This window comes from Rhinolophus hipposideros, assembly GCF_964194185.1.
Source record: "Rhinolophus hipposideros genome assembly, chromosome: 3".
NCBI lineage: Eukaryota > Metazoa > Chordata > Mammalia > Chiroptera > Rhinolophidae > Rhinolophus > Rhinolophus hipposideros.
The window spans coordinates 11,031,008-11,051,216 of NC_138049.1; the positions used below are offsets into that span (position 1 = coordinate 11,031,008).

A 20,209-nucleotide genomic window follows, 5' to 3' on the forward strand; every position below is an offset into this window, starting at 1 on the left:
CCATGACCTGGGAACCCGAGGACCAGGGCAAAAGTGACACAGCAACACTGGCTATGCCCACGTCCAAATTCTTTCCAATGGGTTGACGATGACTTCCCAGTTTCCCTCACATTGTGGTCCTAGTGGCCATGGGTTGAACCATTACATCTAGAGGACATGAATACGATACTGGGCACTTGCCAAGATATTGCCTAACTCACACCCTGTCTATGACAGAATGCAACTCTGACGTGGCAGCATGCAACCAAAACAGGACATTTTGTTTTAGAGCCAGGCCAGGATCTAAAACAATATGCAGACTTTTGTTGCTATCGAATTTAAAGAACAGGAAATCAGTCGTAAATCTATCACATCAAGTTAAACGTAATCTGCGTCTCTAATGCTAGGCCCTGAGACTGACGGAAAGAGGCCACAGCCATGCCTCCTACACTCCCCACGGCGGTGGCTGCCAGCACCACCAGTCCCCGCCAGGAGCTGCTGGTGGCCTGGAAGGTTGACAGTGGAAGTTCTTGTCATGGTAGCAGAAAGAGAAAACACACTGGAACAGCAGTGGACGTACAATAATGGAAGACGTACTATTAGTAGAAATATCACCAGTGGAAGGAGAGCAGTTAGTCTCGGTCTACGCTCAAACCCACCTTTTCGTTGACACCCTCTCAATCCCCCCTCATCCCCCCATCCCCCATTTCAGGTCTATCGCAGGGCAAAAACACCAGCATCCTAAAATCATAAGATTTTAGCATCCTAAAACCTTATGGACCCATCTGTTGTGCATTCTGAGGGATATGTTTAATGACCTTGCCAACCATTCTGCCCCCCGCAAACAAGATGAAAATCCACTCGTTGGGAAGAGACAGATGGAAAGCAGAATTATCCTTGTTAAAACTTGTTACATCCTGCAAGCCCTAAAACACATTTGCGCCCTTAGTATACCTATACATTCAATGTAGGAAGGTAACCAGGTGGCTTGCTAATAGCTACTCTCTCCAGAACACTGTTCCCAATCGACTTCCATACTAGATACTTCAAAGATAATTTTAAAATTCGGCGCCAATGTATGTGTGTATATAGACACATACGAGTATGTATATTTCCAACTAAGATTAAACCAAATAGTTAAATCCAAACATTACAACTTGGATTCTAAGCCAAGAAAGCTGAACTCAGCATACTGAATAACCAGAGGAAAGAGGTGTGGAAAGTCACATGGAAAAGGTTATGCTGGGAAAAAGACATCTTTCTTGCATGCCTTTCCTTGGCTGCAAAGGAAACGAAGGAATGTGCACTTGATAACATTTACACTTACAAAGCACCCTTCATCCATAGGTTTTGAAGTGTTTACTAGCAAGTACTGAGACAGCCAGGCCTGGGCAAAACTTCAGACCTCGCCATCATCCAAGACAACCCTAGACCGTTCCTGCCCCTTGCTGTCAGCAGCCAGAAGCTCCCGGTGTAGATTCCAGGATGGAAGATAGGAACCTGAAGACAGGCATTTCCAACCTTAAGTCATACCTGCCTGGCTCTCCCCCAGGAAGCCTCCAAGAGTTTGGCTGTGTGCAAATGTCCCCAGTAGCAAGGCACCCAGGAACGTACTGTCTGTATTGTTTTTGTTTCTTTGGTGGGTGTTTTTTCTGTTTTGTTTTGTTTTTTGCATTAATCCAGAATCAGCTTGTCTTCCATTAGTTCCTTCCTCACCTTCGGTGAATCGGAGTAAATTCAGTGTCTCTTCTACAAGACAGTTGCTTACTCTCACCGCAGTTCCTATTCCCTCCAGGCTAAATATGACTAGATCCTTATGCCATCCTCCAAATGACATGGCTCTATATCCCTTTGGTGTCACCTGCAGCCCTGCTTCTCAAAGTAGGATATGGACACATGGACGGACACACGGACACACACACACCCCACCACCAATTCACCTCCATGGGGTATGCACTGGGGGTTTTCAAAGCCATAAAACAGTAACAACTTCCCAAAAGCATCAATTTTAACAAATGAATTTTATGTTTAAAAAAAACAGGTACATGACATGTTATGTTGCAAAGTGCATCCATTCTAAATATTATGCAAACAGGAAGCAGTGTCAGACTGTGATTCACAAACAATTCCAGATGCTTGCTCACCTAAGGGGACATTTTCACTCTCCCCTCCAGTTAGAGATACTTCAGGTAGAACCTTTTAGAGAATCATTTTGTTTACTAACAAGTCTCCTGCAGGATTGCCCCCAAGGAGAGAAAGGTCGACTCTGAGTAGGGCAGAGGAAAGAGAGATGGATGGAGCTGCAGACCCCGTGACATCTCTAATGATGCAGCCAGGCATCACTTTTACTCTTTTAGAACACACGTACTTTTATTTTAGCCTTATCCCAGTGGAAATTCATTCAATGAATGGACTGCAAATCAAATCCTCCAAATCGTCTTCACTTGTCATACTTTGCAGCCATATCTCCCCATCCTGTACTCCAGTAGTTATTTGATTAAACCTTAAAGTATAACGTATCCCATCATAATTGTGTCTTGCTAGACTTAATCTCTTATTCCAACTTTCCAAATCCCTTCCATCATATAAGAACCAGCACCCCCAGGATGCCAAAACTAGGAAAGCTCTCTGCCTTTCTCAGCCACCAGCCAAATCCAGAGTCAGAGATAAGGACAGCGATCTGTGTGAGATGCTGGTCTTGGGTTTTATAAACCCTCCAGTTGTTAGGGAAGCATGTCACTTAAAGAGGAAATGCTTTTGTAGGCGTACCCTTCCCAGAGGGGCTTAAGGGTCATTATGAAATGACACCAGCACCCCAAGGCTGGGTTGGGGGGTTCACAATTTCTAAATAGAGGCAAAAACAAAGCAAGAATGGGGTACTGGGCCGGCCCAGTGGCACAGGCGGTTAGAGCTCCATGCTCCTAACTCCGAAGGCTGCCGGTTCGATTCCCACATGGGCCAGTGGGCTCTCAACAAAAAAAAAAAAAAAAAAAAAAAGAGTAACTGAAGAATGGGGTACTGAGGAGGTCTCCAGGCCTTTTACATATACCGTCCGCAGACGTGAGTCCTATTTCTACTTTCTCCCGTGACAAGGAAGAGTGTCACCCGACAATGAGGTTTGAACACCACACTCAGAGCCTCTGAAAAAGTCACAGGACATTGTGCAGAAATGCCAGGGGCTATGAGGCTGCTTTTCCTGTTTCCATCTGCATAAATCAACACTGTATTGACTTAGAGCCTCACTCTTCCTCAGGAAATGGAAATCCCTTCAAATCTATACACCAACCATAAGCAAGGAGAGTCTAATTTTTAAATGGCAAAGCTTGTGAGCAACTTTTGTCATCTTAACAAATTCTTACCCCTAGTTCCTTTGCCTTAAAAACAAAGCATTTGTTTGTGATGATAACAATTAGACTCTCTTAGTTCATAAAGGTGGGATGACACAAATCCAGATGAAATTCTTAGTGGGACAAGCTGCACAGGACACCTCTTTGGGGTTCTGAAATGTACAGAATATGAAATTCAAGACGCACATTGCAAATAGCTAAACTACTTTTGCTTACTTTTTGGAGTTTCCCCCCACCCCAGATGCAGGGAAAGTATTAAAGAATGGTACAGACATACCTATAAAATAAAAAGTTATGACCATTAAGTTGAATAATAAATGTGAATATTAAGTACACATTACACAGGTTTCAGAAAGTGTTTGTAGTAAAGCATGCCAGAAGATTCTGTATCAACTCCCTTCACGTTAACTCGAATTAACGTTGGACTCGCTACATCTCCCAGGAAAGAGTACAGTGGAGGAATGAACCCAGGGGCCCTCAGCGAGTCAGCAGTGCACTTACCTTTAAGTGTTACCCAGTACTGTCTCCACTTCCTCCGAGCCACCAGCTCCAGCTTCCTTTCCTTCTGCAAAGTGACAAGGGGTTTGAAGAAGAGCCACCCGGCTTTCCGGACCACTCCTTGCTCCTTTTCAAAGAGCAGGTCCAGTTGCTCCAAAGAGCTGAGGGACTCGCTGCTGGACTCAGCAGTTTCTGTAGATGTTTCTATGTTTTCCGTGTTGGTCCTGCTAACTTCCAACTCTCGCATGAAATTTTCATAAATGTTCTGTCGGAGGGGATCACTGCCAATTACATGAGCTGATTCACTTCTCTGGGGCAGGAGCTGAGCCGAGCCCCCTGACCACAGGGAGGCAGATGCCAGGAAGGGCCCTTGCACGTCCACATTCAGTCCATCTGAGCGGCTGTCAAAGTAGTCACTGCCCTCCTTGGACCGCGGCTCCTGTGAGCAACACAAATGACCACCCGTCAGAGGTCAGGTGTACCCAAAGCATCCCTTCCCCAGCATGGTATGCATATAATACTGTTGATTGCTACTACTGCTGCCACAAAACAATATTCTTTTAAGAAAAGCGCATCTTTAATCATCAAGTCTCCAAACCAGAAAGAATTGGAGATACAGTGTTGCCCAACCCAATTCATAGCCAGTCGAGTCAATGCTTCAAGATGTAAACACAAATACCACTGATTCACCTAAATCTGACCTATGCATAACATAAAGAAATTAGTATATTTAAAACACATTAGCGAAGATTTCTAGACTGATGTTTCTTTGCAAACTGTGAATCAGTGTCTTCATGGAAAGAATTCATGTTCTTGTAGTCTGTTTTCTCATGGATCCTTTTAAATCTAATTTAGAAAATCATTAGTTGCAGGGTCAAGGGGGCAAGGACATGGGGACTCAGTGCTGTTATGTACCAACTTCTCTTCCTCTCCCCATAGTAAACACAGTCTCTAGCTTCTTGCCACCTGCCCATGTCTAAACTTGGAGATCTCTAGCATCCTATTTTTCCACTTAGATAGTGAAAACCATGCCTCTGGTTGGGATTCCTCATCCACAAAGGGTAGAGGCTAATAACTGTCACTCTTTTCCATAACAAACATTTTTTTACTTAATTTGGGAAAATTCTTTCATGAAAAAAATACACCATCCATTCACATCCTTTTACTTGAACATCTAGTTTATTCTAGCACTGAGGATACCAAAGAGATGATTCTTAACTTTAATATTTATTCCAACATAAAATCAGACATAAGTGGCTCCAAATAAAATTAATAGTTATATAGTAACTGCTATCCCTAGTTATTAGGACTACATGCACTGAATACGGAACTGGGCATGCACAGAGCTGAAAATATGAAATGTTTCATCTTATATCTAGATTTGAAATCTAGTCATTCAAGAAAAATAAATTCCATACAGGCCATTCATTGGTAAACAACAGTAACTAAATTTTTCAGCAGTCAGTGATCTTAACAACTCAAAAAATACTGACATTCCAAATTTAGAGCTTAGCCTAAGGTAATTCTGCAGAGAATGCTAAACACATACATTTACTCAGCTGCTAGTGGGCTTTCAATTATCTTTCTTTACCTGTTAAAATAAAAATGAGGGGAAACTGAGTCAAGGATCACTTGACCAATGGCCTTATTTTGAATATTCCAATGTGTGGAGGGGTTTTATTTCCAAAATTTCACCCAGAAAGCAAGTAGCAAAGTAGCAATTACTTGCTCTCTTTTGTAGGAAAATCATTGACTTAAGTGTTTCCAAATACCCTAGGGTGATAAAAACTGAGCCCCAAACACAGCTATCACTAATGAAAATATTATTTTCTGGTCATGCTTACACAGTGTCCCATAGTCATATTTATTTATACACTGAGGCTTATGCAAGAACAGAGTGAAGAAGCCAGCTGTGGTGAGTCACTTAGGAAGATTTCAAAATAGTTTAAGACTTTAAAAAAAAATTGTCACTTTGTTATTCTTTAAAAACTCATGAGGTGAAGCAATACTTTTAATTTAGCAAGTATTAACATGATTTCATGTTAATGAAATGAATATGACTCTCTGACTCAGAGCTCTCAAACTGCCAGCAGGAGCTAACATGGGGTATTTCAAAACAAGCAAAACCCTGCCAGAGACAGGAACTTAAATGCCAAACTTAAACACGACCCATAAACACTCTTGACATTGTTTCTCCTAAGAGAGAGACTTCAAGTTGTAGTGGTAACTTTTAAACGTTTGACCATAGCAAAGCAAGACAAAATTTCCCCCTTGAGAAATGGGAAAATATTACATTTTAGCATTTATAATGGATTCTTATAACACAGACATGGTAACTTTCGCAGTCGCTAATAAATTTCTAAAGCTTTCTATCTATAATCCTAATAGCCAGTGACTAATTTTCAGGCTAATAGGCATGCATGCATGAATGAATGAATGAGTGTCCATAAACAGGCTCTCAACTAGATTTCCTAACCACTATGTTATGGGCATGAAAATAAGGTGCCATGTTACACAAGCGCACTACACAGACTGATTTCAATTTCCCCCCAGTCAGGTCACCATAAACGATGGATAATGTAACTTGATGACCAGGGGACTGTAGCAAAGAGAAGAGAGGAGCTCAAGGGATGTCACTCAGCTGCTCGGGAGCTAAAGGTAAACTCTGATCACCATTCCTCACTTTGTAGGAAAGAGTACCAATTTTACACCTTCCTGTTCTTCACATGCTATTCTCCTTCATGATGAAATAAGGGCCACTAGTCCTTTGTAGAAATTACCTGTGACCATGCAGCCCTCAAAGGGCAGTGAGAGTCTACAATTAAGAGGTTCCAGAAAGTCGGGGTCTGTCCTAAATCTCCTCTGCAGTGGTCATCAGAACTACCCCACGTATATTTCTGGTCTTCCCCTAAGGCACATGGCAGGACCATTTCCTGCTTTCTCCCTCCCTTGAAGTTACTCACGGCCATGTGATTTGTTTTAGGGCTTTGGCCAATAAATGTGAACACAAGTGAACTGTGTCGCTCCTGAGTGGAAGCTTTAAGAGCCAACATATGATTTTCTTTCTCCCTCGGCCACAGTGGCTGGCAGTGTTCCAAATTGTAACTGTTCTGTGAATCAGGGGTCCTAGTGAGGGGCATTGTAGACCAGAGTCGCAGAATTAGTAAGAAATAAGCTTGGCTTGTGCTAACCCTCAGAGGTTTGAGGGTTTCTTGTTTCCTAGGCATAACCAGCCTGCCCTGACTGACGGACCTGGAAGTTTACCCAGGATGGGAGCGAGGGCTGACAGGTCTCGGGCAGCTACACCTACGAAGGGCCTATTGGCCTCAAACATATCCTCCTCCCCAGCACATGCTCATGTGCCCACCCCCACAGCCCTCTCTCATTAGAGTGATTTTTCTTTTTCAGTTGTGTATTTTTTCACTGAGTAATCTGCTTTCAGGCTCCTACTCACCAGAGTGGTAGAAAGGCCTGTAAAAAAAAGGGTGGCTCTTTTTCCACCACTTTTTAAAAGCCCAAACAAGTATGTCTATGCATCACGGTAAGACTTTCGGAACCTTAGCCCCTGTGGCATACAGGAGAGTTTGTTGTAAGCGAATATACATGTGTTTAGTGCTTTTTTTATAGTATATCGTCACAAACTTTGCTCCCAAGCACTGACTACATTTTTAAAGATCTAAACCTGGTTCTCATATTAAATTGTGAAAGAAACACGAAGGCACGGCCAACAGAAATTGCGTTCTTGCCCAACAAGTTCACCTTTTCCGCCTTTGTAGACTATCAATTATGGGAACACAAGCAAAACTAAAAAGCTGCCTTTATAGGCCACTTTTTAAAAATCAAAAATAGTTTATTATCTTAATATTCAATCACACCAAGGTAATTACTAGTGGCAATCAATAATACCTTGGTGGTATGGCTAAGTGGAAAAAACACATGTTTGAGGTTTAGCAGAAGCGGCTTTGGCCCAGGTTTCTCCACTAACTGGCCATGTGTCTTCAGAAAGGACCTTCAAACTCCTTACACCTTAGTGTCTTCATTTTTTAAATGATGGGAAGTCCTTTCTATCTTTCAGATTCAGATCCTTTGCTTCTAATCGGTCTGTTCTTAACTCCACAGGCTGACGGATCATTCAGAATTAAGTCTTTGGACGATACAGAATTGAAGGAGGTTCACCTCTCATGCAGTGAGGGCTTGCACGGGACAGAATGGGGTCAATAACACAGTGGCAACCGGTCTGCTTTTGAATTAAACTGACACAAAATGAGATCAGTAGAGCTGGGTGTAATCCAGGCCACAAATGTAGATGACAGACACACTCTATGCAAATAAGAGACATGGAATAACTGGCTCAATGCCAACATCAATTAGCGGTCTCAACAGGTAACAGTTGAAGTTAAGTCAGCCATATAACACTTGACTCAAAAAGACGTGAAAGTTGTCTGTGTGGAATTGCAGCCCTGGAGAAAGTAGGAGCTATCTCTCCCGTTATTCTCAACTGCTATTGGTTGTTTGGGAAATGGAAGCTGAGAGAAAAAGGTCAGAGATCTCTACTACTTAGTGGCTCAGCCTGAAGCAGTGATGATGAAGGAGTAAGTGAATTACTCTATTCAGGGATCTGAGGAGCTCCCTAACAGGATGGGAATCATCTGTTCTTTATTTCTGTGTAAAGGACGGAAAAGAGCAACAAAGTACAAAATGGGGTGGGGCAAGGGTACCTTACATAAGAAAGAAGTGATGGTAAATGTTATAGATCTGAAACAATCTACTCAGGGAAGTGATACTATTTTCTACCCCAAAACCCTATGAAATTTTATAACTAAAAGTCTGTCTAAGAAGGTTAAAATGTAATTCTGCTAGAGACTAATTTCCTACCAAAGTCCCTTGAACAATGTCTTATACTGAGTTTAAAAAACAAAACACAAAAACGCTTTCTTCTATAAATAATTAAAAGTAGAACCAAAACAAAAAATAACAGCAACCAACTGAAAACTTAACAATTGCTACTAGTTACATAAAAAGGCAAATTGTTACTTTTTTTCTTGGTGGTAAAACCACTTTGTTTCCCCCATTCAGACATTATACACCATTGAAAGTATTATTCTTATCATCATGATTCTTATTTTATCCTCATTATCATATTTTCACTATTACATGTCCTTAGACACAAGATGTTTTCAAAACTTAATTATCCCATGAGGAGTTGGTGAGATTATAGTCATACGTATAGATAGATCAACTTATTTTTTGCTGTACTAACTTAAGTATAGATTTTAATTTTCCCAAAGTAATATCTATGAAGTTCAGGAAGGCTACACCTCCCAAAATAACAACGATCTATCTCCCATCCTTTTTGTGCAGGTTTTAATAATGAGCTCTAGCAAAATTCTCAGATAAGCAACTCACTGGGGACTTCTCTCCAAAGCAGTACTTTCTAAGAACAGTGTGGCCACGTCTTGGGTGAGGCCTGTGCAGTTCATACAAGAATACAAGAGGCACGACTGCAGAGAATCAGAGACAAGTTGTAGGGTAAGAGTGCCAGTGCAAAAAGGGAGAAAAAAACAACCCCACACCTCAACCAAGACTGTGCCAGGTCTTGGGCGCATTGAAGCCACAGGACCACTCTCTCTAGGGCACGCCCATTTCACAGACTGGAAAACGAAGGGAACCTTTCCTGATGCTCTCTAAAGCTCACTCACCTGGAGCTTCCTTTTCTTCCGGGAGAGGCTTCCCGTCCAGTCACTGATGCGACGCATCCTGGCTTTCAGGGTGTCCTTCTTCGAAGCGTCCTCTGTCAAGGCTTTGGACTTTCTGCAGGGGAGCGTGAAGGACGCATACTGGCCCAGGTCCCTGGGCCCCACTCTGGATGGCACGTCAATATCAGAGGCGAACGAGACGCGATGGCTGAGGTTGGCAGGGGTGCCAATGTACTCATCAGAGAGGCGGATCCCGGAGGGGGCCAGACTCCCCAGGGTGGCATCTGGGTAGAGTTCCCGCAGGGAGGACAGGGAAGAGCTCTGGTGGAAGGGCTTCGGGGCGTCCCTGGGAGGGAAGCCGGCTTGCAGGCCGGGGTCGGGCGAGCTGGGGGCGGGGAAGGGGCCCTCGGCCTCGCTGCCCTCGCCGTGGCCCCAGGGGGAGTCGTACCAGGACGACTCGGAGCTCAGAGAGCTGCCCTTGCTGGAGCGCGGGCGCGAGTCCGCGGGAGACGGGCGCGGGCTGGGCGGCGAGCGGGCTCCGGGGCCCGGGCTGGGCGAGTAGCGCAGCAGCCGCACCGGCCCGCCCGCGGCCTCCGGGGGCGCCGGGCTGTGGCCCCCGCCGTTGTGGAACTCCACCCGGAGCCGCCCGTCCAGCTTCCCCAGCGCCTTGATGAGCACCCTGGGGCTCTTCCTGTCCTCGCCCGGCGGGGTGGAGGCCAGGCTCTCGGGTCGCCCATAGCAGTGAAGAAGGTGCCCGTTGCAGTCCTTGGAGGCCGGGCGGTTTTCTGCGCGTTCGTGGGCGACACAGTGGAAGCCGTTCTCAGGTGAGACAGCAGCGTGGCTGCCCTGGAAATCACTCCCGGAGCCGTTGGTCCTGTGCTTGGAGTAGGCATGCCCTTTGGGGACTTTGCAGGTGGGTCCTCCGAGCCTGGAGGCGTAAGGCTGGTTGCTCTTAAAGTGCGAAAGGCAGCTTCGGGCCAGGGACCTGGACTTGTAGCCCGCTCCGCTGCTTCCGTGCCCCCATCCGTGCAACGACTTGTCATCTTTTGCATGAATACTGCGTATTTTCAGGGAGCAGGGCTTTTGCTTTGCACCAGTAATAGTATTGCTGTGATTTTTAGATCCTTGAAAGGTGTACTGACTCTCCGAGTTCCCCATTGTACCCTAAATTAAGAACAGCAGTATCAGTAAGAGCCATGACCTAAATTACATTCCATTATAACAGAACTTTCTTTAAAAAAAAAAAAATTGTTACCAAAATGTCCTTCGATAGATGAATGGATAAAGAAGTTGTGGTACATATACACAATGGAATACTATTCGGCGTTAAGGCAAGATGATATAGGAGCATTTGTGACAACATGGATGGATCTCGAGAGAATAATGCTAAGTGAAATAAGTCAGACAGAAAAAGCAGAGAACCCTATGATTTCACTGATATGTGGTATATAAACCAAAAAGAACAAGACAAACAAATGAGAAACAAAAACTCATAGACACAGACAATAATTTAGTGGTTACCAGAGGGTAAGGGGATGGGGGGTGGGTGATGAGTGTAAAGGGGATCAAATATATGGTGATGGAAGGAGAACTGACTCTGGGTGGTGAACACACAATGGGATTTATAGACGATGTAATACAGAATTGTACACCTGAAATCTATGTAAATTTACTAACAATTGTCACCCCAATAAAATTAATTTTAAAAAAAAATTGTTCCTCTTACAAAGGAACTGAGCAACTTCTTTCTGCGCCTGACATAACTCAGAGAAGTAGGAACAAGAGTGACGGAATTATTTCTCCTCGTTGTGTAAGCGAGTCGTTAGCCAGAGAGAAAATACTGCACACTCATGGGCTAGTTACTTTGAACACAATTTGATGTATGAACTTAATTCAGAAATTGAACTGGCATAAAAATCGGCCTAAGGCACAGATCTCCTTTTGGCTTAGTGTGGGGAGGTTTTGAATCAATAATTCTTGAAGAAGAAAAAAAAAAAAATGAGGGGAAAGTATATTTATTCTCTCAGTCCAAATACATTGATTTTTTTTCAATAACCGGAGAGATATATTTTCATTATACATAAACTACTGGAAAAGTTACCACTGCACACCAATTTAAGAGATTTCTGCTAAAAAAAATTATCACATTTATAATAACCTGACTCCAATACCACAACCTGTTGGAGCTTTCATATGAAACACAGAGCAGGAATATTGCAAAAGAAATAGAAGTCCTCAAAAACTAGATGGAGATTGAAACGGAGGAAAATAAAAGTTCTTATTTGGGGCAGAAAAACATTTTAATAAAACTAATTTCTAGAGTTTTATAAAGACTTTAAAAGTCCTCACTTTAGAACATGAGAGAAAAAAGTTTGAAGTTGACATATGGGTACCAAAATAAAATGTGAGATTCTCTTAATTCCCCTTAAAACCCCAATTTGCACAATGAGCCTATTAGTTAAGCCAAACTCAAAGTGAAATTTGATCCAAACCTTGCCCTCTCAGTTTTAGTAAAGTTGGAGGTGATACTTCCAGGCATGTTTCCAAACACATTCAGGAGGATTTTAATTTTCCTTCTTTCATACCTAAGAATGGATAGCCACAAGATGGAAGTCAAATGGATCGACTTTTCTTCGGTGACAGTCATCAAACACATTTTAAAACAAAAATAACTGGACCAAAAATGACACCTTTACCTATTACCTTAATCAGAGTCACGCCACCTGACAGTGAACCACAACTCACGTGAGCTGGATTTACCTGCAGTCTAATTTGTGCTCTGAGGGAGATTAATGGTCAGTCGGCTTTATGTGGTCCTGAGAGTAAGGCAGCATGGTTAACAAGTGTGGGAAGTAAGTCCATGAAATGACCCTGGAAAACAGAAATATGAGAAACTGTCAGGTATTTCACATTAAGTTCCCAAAAGAATAAAAGCAAAGGCATAACGTAAATGACCTGAAGAAACTACTGGTGTCCAGAATCACTGTCAAAATAGTAAGTAAAATGTATGTGAACTACCTGACTCATCGGAGTTGTTTGGAAGATGTAAAGGAAGCCAGAACTGCCCATCCAATCTTGTAAAGGCCATTAACTCAACACACGCTCTGCAGTCAAATGCATGCCTTTGTTTCAGGGGCGAGCAGGTGAAACCACTGGAATGAGTCATGGCTCATCTGTCACCACAACTAGGAAAACAGCTCTGACTCACCACGCTGACAACATTGCAGGAGCATCATTTCAAGATGGCAAGAGCAGGTCATTGTTCTCTATTTGACCAAGCAACAAAAACAAACCCCCAAATGCTAAAACACAGTGAAGTAGTCCTTGGCTAAAATAACTGATGTTATAGAAGTTAACCCCATAAATGAGATGAAAGGTTTTCTTTAAGCACATGTTTCAGCCTCACTACACAAAGGGTGGGGGCAGGAGGCCCGCCTCTGAGGGGAAGAAGGGCTGGCTGGGGGTGCTGACATCTGGCAGTGCTCACTACTGGGACACAAAGACTTCATTTTCTCTACAGACCCATAGAGAGCAGAGCAGTGAGGGCTCCAAAGTGACTTTTTTTTTTCCTCTTAAAAAATAATTTATGAACTACAATATGCCAACTGGACAAACGAGGAGAAATGGAAAAATTCTTAGAAACATACAACTTACTAAGATTGAATCAGAAAGAAATAAAAAAATCTAAATAGATTAATTACTAGTAAGGAGATTGAATCAGTAATCAAAAATCTTCCGCCTAAGAACAGCTCGGGATCAGATAGTGAATTTTACCAAACATTTAAAGACGGGTGAACACCAATCCTTCTCAAACTCTTCCCAAAAAATTGAAGACAGGGGAATGGTTCCCAAACTCATTTTACAGCATTACCCTGATACCAAAACCAGAAAAAGACACTACTAGAAAAGAAAATTACAGCCAATATCCCTAATGACGATAGATGTAAAAATTCTCAATAAAATACTAACAAACCAAATTCATCTGCACATTAAAAGGACCATACACCCTGATCAAGTAGAATTTGTCCTTGGGATGTAGGTATGGCTCAACATACACAAATCAATCAATGTATTATAATATTAATATATTATATTAATAGAATGGAAGGAAAAAATCATGTGATCATCTCAATAGACACAGAAAAAGCATTTGACAAAATTCAACATCCATTCATGATAAGAACTCAGCAAATTAGACATCGAAGGAACATATCTCAACATAATAAAAGCCATTTATGACAAGGCCACAGCTAGCACCATACTCAACGGTGGAAGATAGAAAGCTTTCCCTCTAAGATCAGGAACAAAAAGGGGTGCTACACGCACCACTCCCATTCAACACAGTACGGGGAAACATAGCTAATCAGGCAAGAAGAAGAAATTAAATGTATCAGAATTGGGAAGGAAGACATAAAACTGTCTCTATTCACAGATGACATGATTTCATATATAGAAAATCCTAAAGACTCAACCAAAAACACCATTAGATTTAATCAACAAATTCAGTAAAGTTGCAGGATACAAAATTAACATGCAAAAATCAATAGCATTTCTATACACTAACAACAAATTTCCTGAAAAGGGAATAAAATACAGATTCCATTCACAATAGCATCAAAAACAATAAAACACATAGAAATAAATTAACTAAGGAAATAAAAGATCTCTACTCTGAAAACTATAAGACACTGATGAAAGATACTGATGAAGACACAAATAAATGGAAAGATATCCTATGTTTATAGAAGACTTAATATTGTGAAAATGTCAATACTGCCAAAAGCTACCTATAGATGCAATGTAATCCCTATCAAGATTCCAATGGCATTTTTTGAAGTATAAAAATACTCCTAAAATTTACATAGAACAATGTAAGACCCTGAATAACCAAATAAATCCTGAGAAAGAACAAAAAGGGGAGGTGTCATACTTCCTACGTAGTTTCAAACTATAATATAAAGCTATAGTCATCAAAACAGCATAGCACTGGTATAAAACCAGACAAATTTACCAACGGAACAGAATTGAGAGCCCAAAAATAAACCTAAGCACATAAGGTCAAATAACATTTGACAAGGAAGCCAAGAATACTCAATGGATAAAAGATACTCTTTTCAATAAATGGTGATGGGATAGTTGCATATTCACTATAAAAAAATGAAACTGGACCCATATCTTACACCACTCATAAAACTTAACTCAAAATGGATTAAAGACTTAAATGTAAGACCTAAAATCATGAAACTCCTAGAAAAAACATGGGAATACAACTCCTTAACATGGGTCTTGGTAGTGATTTTTTGAAGATGACACCTAAAGCACAAACAACAAAATAAAAAACAAGTGGGACTACACCAAACTAAACTTCTGCACAACAAAAGAAACCATCAACAAAGCAAAACAACCTACAGAATGGGAAAAATATTTGCAAACCATGTATCAGACAGGGGTTTAATATCCAAAATATACAAAGAACTCATACTGAGATGTACAGCAAAAAAAACAAATAACCCAATTTAAAATGAGCACAGGATTTGAATAGACATTTCTCCAAAGAAGACATATGAAAGACCAACAAGTAAATGAAAAGATGTTCAACATCACTCATCATTAGGGAAATACAAATTAAAACCACAATCAGACATCCCCTCACGCCTATACTGGCATGGATGTGGAGAAAAGGGAACGTTTGTGCACAGCTGGTGGAATTGCAAATTGGTACAGCCACTATGGAAAGTAGTATGAAGGTCCCTCAAAAAATTAACAATAGAACCACCATATGATCCAGCAATTCCACTTCTGGGAATATAGCCAAAGGAAATGAAAACACTAACTGGAAGAGATACCTGTATGCCCCTATTCACAGCAGCATTATTATCAATAGCCAAGATGTGGAAACAACCCAAGTGTCCACTGTGGATGAATGGATAAAGAAGTTTTGTGTGTGTGTGTGTGTGTGTGTGTTCGTTCCACACACAATGGAATAATTTCCACCCATAAAAATACAAGGAAATCCTACCATTTGTAACAACATGGATGGATCTCAAAGGCGTTAAGCTAAGTGAAATAAGTCAGAGAAAGACAAATAACTTAAGATCTCATTTACATGTGGAATCTAAAAAGAAAAACCAAACTCGGAAAAAGAGAGCAGGCTTGTTACCAGAGGTGGAGGGTGGGGGGATACAATGTGATAACTGTAGCTAACACTGCTGTATGATATGCAGGAAAGTTAAGAGAATAAAATTGTAAGAGTTCTCATCACAAGGAGAACGTTTTTTCCTTTGTTTTAATTTCTCTTTCCTCTGTTTTTATTGCATCAACATGAGAAGCTGGATATTAGCTGAACCTACTATGGTAACTATTTCACAATATATGTAAATCAAACCATCATGCTGTATGCTTTAAATTTATACAATGATGTCAGTCAGTTATTTCTCAATAAAACTGGAAAACGATTTATTTGTAATTGTGGTAAAACACACGTAACACAAAATTTACCATCTCGATCATTTTAAAGTGTACAGTTAGTCGTGTTAAGTACATTCACATTGTTAGACAATCAATCTCCAGAACTCTTCGCATCTTGCAAAACTAAAGCTCTATACCCACTAAACAAAAATTCCCCACCCCTCTCTCCCCAACCCCTGGTAATCATAATTCCACTTGCTGTCTCTCTGAATTTGACCAGTCTAGGTACCTTATGGAGGTAGAATCATACAGCATTTGTTCTTTTGTGACTGGCTTATTTCACTCAGCATAATGTCTTCACAGTTCATCCATGTTGTAGCATGTGTCAAAATGTCCTTCCTTTTTAAGACTGAATAATATGCCATTGTATGTATACCACATTTTGCTTATCCATTCATTTGTCAATGGACACTTAGGTTGCTTCCACCTTTTGGTTACTGTGAATAATGCTGCTGTAAAAACGGGTGTACAAATATTTTTTGGAGACACTGTTTTGAATTCTTTTGGGTATATACCCAGAAGGAGGATTGCTGGATCATATGGTAATGCTATTTTTAAATTTTTGAGGACCCACCATACTGTTTCTCATAGCAACTGCACCATTTCCCATTCCCACAAACAGTTCCAATTTCTCTACATCCTCGCAAAAACTTGTTATTTTCTACAGGTATGAGATGATATGTTATTGTGGTTTTGATTTGTATTTCCGTTAATGATCAGTGATATTGAACATCTTTTCATGGCCTATTAGCCATCTGTATAGCTGCTTTGGAGGGTTTAACAGGGACTTTTAAAGTGAATGAAGCACTTGGCACAGGATCTAAGTTTCTCCAATAATGCCAAGACACAAGTCTGCCTGAGGCAATCCATACACATACATTTTAAATTAAAAAAAAAAAAATAGAGATGTCAACAAGATTTTCCACTTAGGCATCAGGAGGAAATCTACTCATTGAGTCTGTTAAGACTGAGGCCAGCAACGCATCAGAGGCCTGAAATGGCCACGGCTACGATAACGGCCACTTAACTTTCAGCGGGCGGCTCTCACAAACCTCTAAAAGACAGAACAGTCACTGGCTGAGTTGCCACCAAAAGGTGGCTCCCATGACATCTCTGACACCAGAGCTGGACCATGAGAACCACACCTTTCAAATGTTCAATACCTGAGTTGTCAGTCTTTTCTCAGTTACACATTTTAAGGCACTGAAAGTGGACAGTAGCTCCTGGCTACTGCCACTGAGACCTGTCACATGAGCTGATCAGAGGGAGCTTTTGTGTCACTTACTTTCGTCAAGACCGAGGTCCAGTGACGATGCGGAAGGTGAAGGGCTCGTGAGCAGCTCGTTCAGAGCCGCCCCTCTCTGTCAGGCCCTTCTGATCCGAGGGTCACGTGCCCAGGGCATTGGTGTCGCCTCCACCAGAGGCACAAAGCTGCTATTGAGGGGCCCACGGTGTCAGCCCCTCAAAGACACACAAAGGCTGGATTCAAAGCCACAGGATGGCTCCCAGTTGGAAGCTTACACTCCAGCAGCAGATTATAACCTAGACTCATTTTACTACTTTTCAACTTACATAGCTTAATTTTTTACTTCACATCGCATTTCAAAAAAACATAGTCCCGCAGGCTGTCCTTTACGAGGTGCTCTCCACTCAAGCCCACATCTTTGGGGTTCCCATAAGCATTTACTAAACACCTGTTGAACTGAATGGAAGCAACTTCACATGTGAGAAGGTTGATTTGGGCACAGACTGAGCAGGAATCACTCCCAACGGGCCTGCCTGGAAGACCAATGCATAAACCCAGAGGGAAACGTCTGGATAATTAACACAGTGCTGCCTAGAGAAAAACAGATGATAACAACGAGCATTGTTACATATGGGTGATGCCGACCAGCTGGTCAACATCTGTAGTCAATCCCACAGAAGGAAAACAGGCCGACACTGCAGCAGGAAGAATGTATCCAACATTTACGAGGGCTTTATTGACAGGAAGGGTCATCTCTGAGGGAAACTACGAAATTGCTGTTCTGAGGAGCCTGGCAGGTTGAACAGATACTTATCTGTCATGCTTCCGCTGTGATTTTTGTCTGGACGCAAGAGAATGAATAGGTCAAATTTTCAGCACCCCTGACTCTGACTCCTTTACTAAGGGAATTTGATGGTATTCGAGTTAAAACATTTTTTGTTGATAAGGTGCTGAACACATTGACACAGCAGATTTTCTGTGAGCTTTATTTGTTTTTAAGAAATAGGTAAAAGTCCTCTGCCTTTAAATAGAAAAATTATCTACATTAGGTGTACCAACCTGCAATAATAATACACATCAGGTATAGTAATGGGCAGTGAGGCCCACAGCTGACCACAAGATAATGTAAGTGAAGTCACTCTAAGATAAATTGTACGAAACCAAGACTATGTACACTTAGCAAAAATGAAGTATACTGTATACTTAGTATACTATATGCTGTGTATATACTTTTCACAATTATTGAATAATTGTAAAATATTAGAAAATTTAAAAATTGACCACAATTTCATGAACCTAAAAAAAAAAAAAGAAGAAATTCTTGTGTCTCATTTTCTGAATTCCCTTCCAAACCCCATTCATATAAATGTACTCTGTAGCTTTGTCAGCTAAAATCATAAATAAGAATGGAAAGGTATTTTTTCGTTTTTCAATTGTGATCAATTAACTACCCCGGCAACGCCCAGCAATGTGGAGGAATTTTGCAAATACATCACCACTATCCCAACAGCCACTGTGACCGACCAAATCCCAGAGCAAAACATCTTTCAGGAGGAAATTCAAGATTTACATTTCCTTCATTTGCCTTCAGATTGAACAGACGTGTCGGGCTCCCAAAGTCTCCACTTCCAGGGAGTGTAGAGTTTACAGCAAAGGGAACTAAAATCCTCCAGCACTGCTTTGTCTCCAGCCTTCAGTCAGCTGCCCAGATGGACCAACTAAAGGGGAACAAGAGGCAACCCCTGGTGGGCCAGATGGTGTTGAGACGAGGGCTGGGGGCTGACTGGTGACGCAGAGCAGAACATAGGCATGGGGACACTGCACAAAAGCAGGTTTATGGCCGGGCAAGGCAGTTAAGAAAGGCTCAAGTCCTACCACCACGAGATACCACCAAGGCTTCTAACATAATCCCAGAGTTTTATTCTGAAATAAGAGGCTCATCACTGTCCAAAGCAAACATTTCAGATAGTGATAAGAGCAAAGAAAAAGATAAGAAAAGGATGAACCATCATTAACCATAACAATATCTACTAGGTTCCCTTTATTTGGCGGTGGGAGATCTGGGGGAGCTTCAATCATTAAGGAGACAAATCTCAGAATCCTTGTCTGGTTTGTGTCTGAGAATTTGGGTTTAAGACCTGCTTGTGTCTTAAATAGCATGTGAGTGTATGGGCAAATTACTTATACCTTCTGAATCTCCTTTTCTCCATTTGCAACTTCTGGATAAAAATACCTGACCTACCTATCAGATAGATTGAGAATTGAATGAGAAAATATATGTGAAACCACCTGAAAAAACTGTGAAATGCAACACAAATTTACAGTGCTATTATTAATTTTTATTTATAAATTTGATTTTATGTACTATGATATCAGAGCTTTTAATAGTCTGCTGTCTCAGATATTTCATTAACTATTAACTATGACATTGATTATTACATATGTTTATGTACATAAATTTGGAATTTTCCAAGTTCCACTGTTAGTACCTGTCAGATTTTGATCAATTCCCCAAATTATTACAGCATGTAAAACTACCTAACTTGTCAGCTATCTGTCAAATGCTAACAAAAACGACGACGGAGCCATGTACTTGTATCATTAGGTACTCGTGTTAGAAAACATTAGAAAATAACCTATGTGCTCATTGAACAACTGGCATTCCCTTAATACAGTTGTTCTCAGCCATGGCAATTTGGGCCCTGAGGGGGCATTTGGCATGATCTGTAGACATTTTTGGTTGTCACAACTGGGGTTATACTACGGCACCTAGTGGGTGGAGTTCAGGGATGCTGTGAAACCTCCTATAACCCACAAAACAACCCCCATAACAAATAATTATTTGGCCTCATATATCAATAGTGTCAAGGCTAAGAAACCCTACCTTAGTTTTATTGCCCGTCTCATTTAAAAATCCTAAAATACAGAACAAATATGCCTAAGAATCTAAAACAAAAGTAAGCATTCAAGTCAAG

General features: G+C 41.3%; 1 protein-coding gene across 1 annotated transcript in view; it reads right to left on the reverse strand.

Annotated features, from left to right (window-relative positions):
- Window positions 1-20,209, reverse strand: part of TIAM2 (TIAM Rac1 associated GEF 2) — a 219,611-nt gene that overhangs the window by 99,206 nt on the left and 100,196 nt on the right. Inside the window, exons 3-5 of the mRNA XM_081033788.1 lie at window positions 12,281-12,391; window positions 9,524-10,684; window positions 3,828-4,263 (exon numbers count right to left, since the gene is read on the reverse strand). Of these exons, the coding sequence (XP_080889914.1) occupies window positions 3,828-4,263; window positions 9,524-10,678 (1,591 nt within the window). The 5' untranslated portion in view covers window positions 10,679-10,684; window positions 12,281-12,391. The remainder of the gene's footprint in view (window positions 1-3,827; window positions 4,264-9,523; window positions 10,685-12,280; window positions 12,392-20,209) is intronic.